Source organism: Lycium barbarum, chromosome 9 (genome assembly GCF_019175385.1).
Source record: "Lycium barbarum isolate Lr01 chromosome 9, ASM1917538v2, whole genome shotgun sequence".
Classification (NCBI taxonomy): Eukaryota; Viridiplantae; Streptophyta; class Magnoliopsida; order Solanales; family Solanaceae; genus Lycium; species Lycium barbarum.
This window is the reverse complement of record NC_083345.1, coordinates 18,675,714-18,685,812: the sequence shown is the minus strand read 5'-3', so window position 1 is coordinate 18,685,812 and position 10,099 is coordinate 18,675,714. Positions and strand designations below refer to the sequence as shown.

General features: G+C 31.1%; 1 protein-coding gene across 1 annotated transcript; it reads left to right on the top strand.

Moving 5' to 3' along the window:
• Nucleotides 1–6,053: 6,053 nt before the first annotated feature.
• On the top strand, nt 6,054–7,950 carry LOC132610286 (bidirectional sugar transporter NEC1-like). The gene is made up of 6 exons (XM_060324597.1): nt 6,054–6,176; nt 6,265–6,301; nt 6,412–6,625; nt 6,753–6,914; nt 7,090–7,209; nt 7,391–7,950. The coding sequence occupies exons 1-6, from the start codon at nt 6,131–6,133 to the stop codon at nt 7,637–7,639; spliced, it is 828 nt and encodes a 275-aa protein (XP_060180580.1). The 5' UTR covers nt 6,054–6,130; the 3' UTR covers nt 7,640–7,950.
• The last annotated feature ends 2,149 nt before the right edge of the window (nt 7,951–10,099 follow it).

Below are 10,099 nucleotides of genomic sequence, written 5' to 3'. Positions count from 1 at the left end.
ACATTACAAGAATTAAAATAAGAATTTAACTAGGGGACCAAAATTACTATGAACCGTTCACCAATATATACGGAGTAAACCCGACTATGCATGTGTTGATATCATAACAATTGGAGACATTGCAGCATGTTTATATGTGAATAAATTCAATATTTAATGATTTGTGATAAAATGAGACATTTTAAAAATGTTATAATGAAAAATATGTTAAAAAAGTGGTCAAATCTAAAACGCTAACTAGCATGATCGTGAATCTTTATAATTCAAATTTCACACATGATGTGTTTTAATTCATAATTAGGTGATATAAATCTCTGGATGGCACAACATCATCCACCTATTACACTTTCCCTAATTAATGAAATATAAAATTGCTGCTTGAATTGAAATTTAGGATGATTTTGTATTATATAGAGGAGACGAACTTGGAAAAGCAACTGAGTATATTAATTGCAGAAATTTTCAACACTCCACGTTAATCTATTAATTAGGGAACGAGAAAACGTATATCTGTATAGTTTGCCAAAAAAAAGTTGTTTATATAGACCTTGATTGAGAACACTTCAAAAATCAATGATAGACTTCATTCATATCCCAACATATCAATATTATTTCCATTTTTGCATATATTTCGGAATATATGCAGTCTAGACAAAACAGACACTATGATAGATTGTGAATGTGTGCAACTCAATCAACTATATTCTGTAGTTTGATGTAGCTTAATGTTAAAGACATACACTCATGAGCTAAGGTATGGAAAAAAATGGGGAGGGGGTTAGGAAGGAAACAGAAACCACTAGACAAATTAAATATATGATGCAACAAAAGGTAAGCTGAGAAATTTTTTATTTACCGTATGATTTTCCACCAAGCATAATAATTTTCTAGTATATTTTTCCCTCTTAGGCATGATTAAGTAATTGCCAAATTAAAACTTACTTGCGCTCCGGATGTTTACATTATATCATATCAATTAATCTTGATAAGTGAATTAATAAGATGAGAATACATAGTAATTAATTACAGTTAAGCAAAATAAATTTATTCGCAAGCTCATAATGTCGTACATTTATTATTTTGGCGGGTGTTAAGAGCCTCACGTAGTTTGTTACGTCAGCTCCAAAAGGATAAGTTGCGCTAGAATTGATAAAGTTTCGTGGAGTTCATAATTGCATAAAAGGAGTCAAAAAGTAAGGGTTGTGGCGCGTTGAAACACTTCTTCGACAGCCCCCGTATGCCCGGCCTACCGACATATTTTTTTTCCAGGTCGGTGAGAGGACACACCAGATGCAATTAATTTTTTAGTGTGGTAGAATATATGTATTAGTATCAATTTAATCTGTAACACTTAAGAGTGTGTTTGGTAGGAATGAGAATGTTTTAAAAATAAGTGGGTTTATTACTTATTTTTTAGTGTTTGATAAGTAAGAAAAATTATATCCCAAGAACATTTATATGAAATCTAAAATTAATTGACTAAATTATGATGCTTGTGAACACATGTTTTTTTTTTTTTTTTGCAAAAGTAAGTATTTTATGTACATATTTTCTAGAATTAATCTAATATTATCTGCTGGCATGCATGCATTCTCCAAAATGGCTGAATGGTGCACTTGATTTGAATATTAAATTATTTACCAAAGGAACAAGGATTAATTCACACTTAAAGCTTTCTATTTTCTCTTTATTTTTTTTAGTGATATACTCATGTTCTAGAAATTCTAAATCTGACTCTGGTAATCAAGCAAAGCATTGGGGAGGGATGGGCTGTGGCGTGAGGGTTTAGGGATGGCGGGGGTTGGATAATCAAGGGTTGGGGGTTGGGGGGCATTGAGTGGGTGGGGAGGAAACAAATCAAATTATTTTCCCTACTTTTTTTAGCCAAGTCATTTTTTTAATTTTAAGGAACTTGTTTTTCTGGAGAAAATGTTTTTCAAAATATTTTAACTAACCGAACAAGAGAAATAAAAACACATTTTCTGAGATATATTTTTCTCCGTGCCAAACACCCCTAAAGTTAAATGGTTTTAGGCTCAAAATGTAAATATTGAGTGTGAATAAGTATTTTTTGAGAAATTTCATATGCTAAATAACACCTTGGGAGTCGAAACTCCGAGTACCTGAACTATATTTCACTTGGCAAAAAGACAAATCTGATTTTGTATAGTTTCTAAATGAGAACAGATTGTGGAAAAGAAAAGAAAAAACAATTTGTTAAGATTCATTCGGATCTCACACGTCTTTGATCTTACTAGCTAGTTCCAACTTTGATTCAGTACTCAATTTATAATTTGGATACAAAGTTCAGAACCGGAGAATATCTCTCCTAACAGACTTTATCATATACTCCCTCCGTCGCATATTACTTGTCTACCTTATTAAAAGTATTTGTCTTAAATTATTTATCAATTTACAAAATTAAAATACAATTAATTAAATCTTCCTCATCATACCCTTAATATTAAGTGTTGAAAATAATCATTAATTACTAGAGTGCAATTTATTTGAGAGAGACTAGGATAAGATAGTAAAAATATATCTTTTATTCATGATTTTTTAAAGGGCATGTAAAAGAAAAAGTCAACGAGTTAGTAATATGAGACGGAGGGAGTAGTAGAATATATAAGGTTACTCTATAACAACAATAAGTATGTCTCAGGTCCAAATAAATTTGCTCAGGTAGATGAATCTTTATTGTATACTATTCGTATATATATCTTTGTAGACGTCGAGCCTAATTTTATATACCTGTCAAGACGTTTCATATTCTTAATGATATGATATGTTTAAATCCTTAAAAAACTAAAAAAGTTAATTGTGATATGATATATATACCTCAATTTTTTTTTAATATTTCTAAACTTTGTGTTAAGCTAAAGCAATATAATGCATAAAATGAAATTAATGAAGGGATTACTTAGCGATATAACTGACAGTTCGAGGGTTAAGAAGAACAAAATTGGTGCATTGCAAGGAGAAAAGCTCGTCAAAAGGAAGAAAAGAAGGGAATCCTACGTGGTGCCACCTACAGTGTAAAATGTACTACAAGTGGAGTCGTTTTTTTTTTTGGTTAGATTTTAGAAAAGAGATTATGGTTTATATACTACTCCCTCCATTCCAAAGTAAGTGTCCTCTTAGCTAGCAAAAATCACGTTCATTAAAAAATTTAAATATAATGTGAAGTTTACTAAACTATTCATTTTTATTAGATAGTTTTTGAGAATAGAGTAGTATTAAAGAGGTCTACTTATTTAATGTCAAGGGCATAGTTAGAAACACTTGCCAATTTTTATTTTGAATTTCTAAGATGACGCTTATTTTGGGACAAACTTTTTTTGCTAAGATGCTTTCACTCTGTTATCTTATTATCTTGCTGTTATTATTGCTTATTATTACTAATGTTTTTTCATCTCTCTTCAAGCCGGAAGTCTATCAGAAACAATCTCTCTACCCGTCACAAGGTAGGGGTAAAGTTTGCATACAGTCTACCCTCTCCAGACCCAACCTGATGAGATTATACTAGGCTCCTATTTGGCCATAGATTTTGGGAAGATATTTGAAGATTTGTTTTCAAATCTTTGCTTGAACATAAATTTTTTACAGATTTTGAAAACAAATATTCAAATTCCCAAATTCTGGCTCAAGCCTGTTTTTGGGCCAAGGTCTATGTTTTGGCCTTTTCAAAACTTTTAAAAACTACCCCAAATTTTGTATTTTACAAAAAAAAAAAAAAAAGACCTATCTATTTATGACCCAACTAATTCTATCTACCATGTTCCTCCATTAAAGCAGTATCTACCATGTTTCCGCAATTAATGCAGTCTCTTTTATAAATTAAAGATTATTCGTACAATATGGGAAGATTATATTAAGGAATAGCTAGTTACTACCGTTGTTTTTTTTCTGCATGGATGAATCTTTGTATGACAATTTGAATTGTAGTAGCTAGTAAGTGTATAGTTAGCAATTGTTGTTAAAATATCATGTTCTGCATAATTCGGGATTAACAAGTATGTATGTTTTGTTTGGTTTGAGTATTTTTGATAGTTTTTAGAATTTATCGATATAAGTAACGTTTCATGTTTTTTCAAAACAAAAAGTGAAATATGTTTTGAAAAACTATGGCCAAACACATTTTTTAAACTTGAAAAACTTCACCCAAATCAAGTTTTTTAATTTTTTTTGAAAATCCATGGCCAAACGCTAGCTATATGTTGTCGTTGTTAACACTTATTTTGAAACGGACGGCGTAATTGGGTGTATACGGTATAAGAAAACGTAACGGAAGAAAAAAGTCACGTGCAAACGACAACAGTCTAAAGCTTGCACAACCTACGCCGTTTCTTCTATCTTTTGTTTCTCTCATTCTCTCTTTTTCTTTCAGTTTCAATTTCCTTCACGTAACTCATCTCATCTGACGTACGTACCTTGTCTCAACACTATTTTGTTTTCTTTTGTTTCTGTTTTGCTTTTTGACAAGTGTTTCCAACAGCAATATAGAAAGAAATGGTGATTGTTCTATAAGACAACGAAGTTGGTTTATACATTTATTAGAGAGATCTTATATGGAGGCACATAAAATTCATAACGTACTTAATTATTCCGTTTCATTTTATGTAAATGTACTTATTAAGCATAGAGTTTAAGATTTTTTTTTTTACTTACGTGACTATAAATCACGTCCTTCTCGATTTGCATGCTTTAAATCGTATTAAGCCCTCCTATATGTCTATAACTGATTGTTGGCGCATCACAATCTTCACAGACACAAAACTCATTTCTTTGTCCAGATTCGAAATTTAATTTCTATGTATTTCCGCCAAAGAAGACGTTAAAAATTTAAAATTATAAACGATAGATTTCGACTTTTCATGAAAGTACTTCTTTAATCGTATTAGGCTCTCCTATATCTCTATAACTGATTATTGGCGCATCACAATCTTCACAGACACAAAACTCATTTTCTTGTTCAGATTCAGAATTTATTTCTATGTATTTGGCCAAAGAAGACGTTAAAATTTTTAACATTATAAACGATAAATTTCGACTTTTTATGCAAGTACTTCTTCAATCGTATTAGGCCCTCCTATATCTCTATAACTGCTTACTGGCGCATCACAATCTTCACATACAAAAACTCGTTTCCTTGTCCAGATTATGAATTTATTTCTATGTATTTGCGCCAAAGAAGAAGTTACAAATTTAAAATTATTCTTTTAATAATGTATTTTACAAAACCATCTATTACATAACTCGGCATACACGTGCAATGCACGTGTCGAGAAACTAGTTTAGTGATATATGTGTGTGCAAACACATAATCTTATTATTTATTCTTTCATGAACAACCATTCACTCAATTCTTTTAATAATATATTTTACAAAACCCTCTATTATATAACTCGACATACACGTGCAACGCATGTGTCGAGAAACTAGTTTAGTGATATATGTGTTGCAAAGAAGACGTTAAAAATTTAAAATTATAAACGATAAATTTTGACTTTTCATGAAAATACTTTCTTTAATTCAAATAATATCATAGATTCAAAGTTTTTCAAACAAGATGAGCAACAGGTAAAGAAAATTGACAGTATATGTATCCTTTTTTTTTATTTTTTTATAATACTCTAATCAGCTCTTCCGGATATTCTTTTCTTTTTGGAAATTAAAATTCAACTTCGAATAGTTTCTTTCCAATTTCAACCATATACTATCCAAATTACTCCTCGTTTCAACGGACCACATATATGGTTCAATTTATACTAGCTAGCTAGCACCTAAATAACAAACAATAGTAGCTTGGTAAGAAAAGATATATCGTACATGAGTAACATTCAAGCAAAATTGTGACTTTCGGCAAAATTACCTACTTTAATTAATTAACCTTCTAGGAATTGAATTAAGTATATTATATTGTTCACATTTAAAACCACGTCGATTTTCAACATGATATTTGGACAGCTCAAAGCCAAAAGTGGCAGTAGTTTCAAGTGGCAAGCAATCTTTATCAGCAATATCTCACTTTTTTTTTTCTATATAAACGTTGTCTCAACACTTTGTTTTCCCTCATGGTTTAAGGCTTTTCTCCAGTTAGCTCTTGTATTTATCACCAGTACACCCAAGAATGGCGTTCACTGCTTCTCAGTTGGCCTTTGTTTTTGGCATTCTTGGTACTTAATTAATTCTTCATGCCTCTACCTTTCCATTATAACTCACATCTTTTTACCAATTTTATACTTTTTGCTTGGTCTTTTTCAGGAAATGGGGTGTCGTTCTTGGTGTACTTGTCCCCAATGTAAGATGGAGTTCAAGTCTCCTCGATCCAGTTTCTTATTTGTTTTTTTAATTCTGAAGATTATGCCTTAATAATATTCTTATATATGTGCAACTTTTCTTTATTTACAGACCAACTTTCTATAGGATATATAAGCGAAAATCCACGGAAGGATTCCAGTCTATACCTTATTCGGTTTCGCTATTCAGTGCCATGCTTTATTTGTACTATGCTTTTCTCAAAGAAAATAATGGCACTTTGCTGATAACCATTAACAGCTTCGGAACAGCAATTGAATTGATATATCTCACAATTTTCTTGATATATGCCACCAGAGAGGCCAAGGTTATAATACAATTCAATGTTTATATTTGAGGGTTCAAGATTTATATTAGTACCGCTAAACTTCTTACATTTTTGAAATTATGAGTACAAAGTGAAATATTTATTGATTTTTTCGGATGATTTGCAGATTTACACTACGAAGCTGCTGCTTTTGTTTAACATAGGATTATTTGGAGCAATCGTCGGCCTGACATATATATTCGCCAAAAGTGACACGCGACTCAACATCGTCGGTTGGATCTGTGCTGTATTTTCTGTTATCGTTTTTGCTGCTCCTCTTAGCATTATGGTACGTTAAATTAATTACAATATCATATGATAAATTGTCGCGCTTGCAAATTTCTACATTCTGTGGTTCGTTGGTAAGAAAATTAACTGAAAATCAAATCGACTATATATATACACCACTTCAACTATATATTCTTTAAATTTTGCCTAATATAAGCATTTCTTTCTTTTTGCAGAAACGTGTTATCCAAACAAAGAGCGTTGAGTTCATGCCATTCCCACTTTCTTTCTTCCTCACAATTTGCGCCATCATATGGTTTTTCTATGGTTTTTTGATAAAAGACATGTACATTGCAGTAAGTAACCTGCTTTATTTTCTATTTTTCTAATTTTAATTTTATGGATAGTTATATGTAGTTAGCTTTTAATTGATTTGATCAGACGAAAATAATTTTACGACTTATGCCTATAGAAGTTAATTCGTTCAACTTTTATACGCTAACATATTTTTAATTTTCCTTGTTATTGGATGAACAGACGCCAAACATTCTAGGATTTTTATTCGGAATTGCACAGATGATACTGTACGCGATCTTCAGAAACAGAAAGCAACAAGTCCTACCCGACATTAATCTAAACAATCTGAAAGAAGTCGTCATTGACATTAAAGTGGTGGTGCTGGAGAATCAAGAAAAAGCTGATGATCAGAAAAAGCAAGAAGAAGTTGATGGTGCTCATGAAAAAATGGATTTTAGTAATAAGCAAGAAGTTGGACTAACAACATGAGAAAATTAATCCACGTCCATTATGCAACGTAACCTATTTATGCTTTTGCTGATTGGCTTAAGAAACTAATATCAGAAAGAAAAAAAATAATGCACCAAGATTTAAGCTCTAGGTGTATTTTGGCCTTGTACGAAGAGAAACTTTGCCCCAAATAGCCAAAGGGGTAGAAAGATGTAAAGGGGGAACTTATAATGTAATATCAGATGAGGGCATGCTAATGTATAGGTGGTTACACTGTTTATCGCTTTGCTATTTAAGAGTTGTAACTGCTTCCATGATTTGTCGTTATATATAAATCCTGGTTGAATTTATTAAGGGTTTTCATTTTACTCTTTCCATTTTCTTTACTTGTCTAGTTTGCATTTTACACTCCCCTTAGTAGAACATTAATTGAGTGTATATTTTACTAAATTATCCTTATTAAGAATATTTTAGAAATCTAAATATGAACTATTACTTCCTCCCATCCAAAATAAGCGAACTTTTGGGGCGTGTGTAAGAAAGTTAATTAATGTAATTAATTAAAGAGTCATTTGATTATCTTATCCTTTTACTTTTCCCAAACGTTTTTTAAAAGTAAAAATAGTCAATGTTAAAATTTGAAAAACTCATTTAAGAGAAGGGTAACTTTGAAAAAAATTGACTAGTACCTCTTTGGGCTTTGAAAATTCATTTATTTCTAATCAAAGAAAAAGTGCTAGAAATTCATTTATTTTGGACGGGAGGGAGTATATTACTCCAATTAGATTGGAAAATGGTTACTTAATGAAAAAATATAAATGGAAAAACATTAATTCTCTTTGAATTGGTAAAATGAACTAGTCAAAAGAGAATTTATTTTTAGTGTCATGAATAAATAAAAGAGAAGAGAGGAAGTAACTTTTATTCTCTATGTTTAGTAAGCTAGCAAATACTCTTTATCTTCTACATATGAATTGTTCCGTAATTTCATGAAGCATGCTCCCTTGGTAATTTTCTTGACAATAGAAAAAGGTGTGAAATTGGAATCGTTAAAACTCAATTTATGATTAAAGGAAAACCCATCAAAGGGAAAAATCTAAACCATCAAAACCAGAGGCGGATCTACGTGTAAGTGACCCGAACACCCTCGGCAAAAAATTACAGTGTATATATAGGGTAAATTTTCTGTATTTATGTGCATATATTAACTTTTGAATACCTTCGGCAAAAAATTACAGTGTATATTTAGTTTTTTTTTTCTAACACTCTGGATGAAAATCCTGTATCCGCCACTGATCAAAACATGTGACATATTCTAAGAAACTTCTTTTGAAACAGAAAATGACTAGAAACTTCAATGACGTCCATTTGGTAGAAAGCCAGCTTCCATTTTTTTTTTTTTTTTGCTTCCACGAGCAAAAAAAATTAATTACTCTATTTTACTTTATGTGACTAATACTAAGTTACTATTTAAAATATTAAAGAAATTTTCTTTAATTAAATTAATAACAATTATGACTAAAGTATTTTTATGTACGTTTAAATATGAAAATTAAAAAATACTTAAATTTTTTATTTGATTTCACGCAAAACAATTTCTCTTGTACTCCAAATATCAAATCACAAAAAATAAAACAGAAAGAGTAATTAACTAACAATTTTGCATCATCTATAAGGCCCCTTTAGTGAGAAGTAGATATGAGTAGCTATTATCTATCTGTTAGTGGAAATTGAATGGATTTTCTCTAAAGCCCTTTTAGAATTTTGCGTTTTCTACTTTAAGTAGATATTTCGTACTGAAAAAAGTTTATTTGCTTAAATTAGATGTTTGAAGGTAGAGATTTGAACTATCTACTATCTACAGTCACTGACTTGATCACCAAGTACGAAACAAAATACAATATCACACTAAAACAAGAAAGAAAATACTAGGAAAAAAAACAATACCATAACAACTCGTCATCCAGTGACAAAGCCACAAATGCATTATAAAAAAAAAAGGGACCCACAAAAAAAGGTTAAACAGTCTTCCCACACCACAAGCCCATTCAATAACGTCTCAATCTCCACAACCAACTGAAAAAAATAAAGCACTAAACCCAAACGAAAAAAAAAAAAAAAAAAGAGAGAGAAAAGGTCAGCATAAAAGTAGCCCGACGGCATTTAATGCAAACTCAAATTTATCCCCTACAATACAACACCTGGAGTCAGATGATAAGACTACGGACGAGTACAAAAAAAGAAAAGAAAAATCCAGCAAAATTTAGTGTCCTTAATACTACTCAAACTGAAATAAATTATCCAATCACATTTAAGACAAAAAAACATCCTTTCCTCTTCAGCTTCTCTGACAGAAAAAATGATTATTCCTCCATCTTGACAGTCGAGGACATTTAAGAAGCTGAAAGACCGCCATTGATGGGAAACCTACACTCATCACCAGCTTAAAAAACCACCATAAACTCATCTCCATCACCCCATATCTCTACGCATAGCACA

Excerpts from the sequence above, each read along its gene's own strand:
- LOC132610286 (XM_060324597.1), top strand. The coding sequence starts at position 6,131 with ATGGCGTTCACTGCTTCTCAGTTGGCCTTTGTTTTTGGCATTCTTG. Across the intron at positions 6,302-6,411 it reads TTGGTGTACTTGTCCCCAAT|ACCAACTTTCTATAGGATAT; the intron begins GTAAGATGGAGT and ends CTTTATTTACAG. Across the intron at positions 6,626-6,752 it reads ATGCCACCAGAGAGGCCAAG|ATTTACACTACGAAGCTGCT; the intron begins GTTATAATACAA and ends GATGATTTGCAG.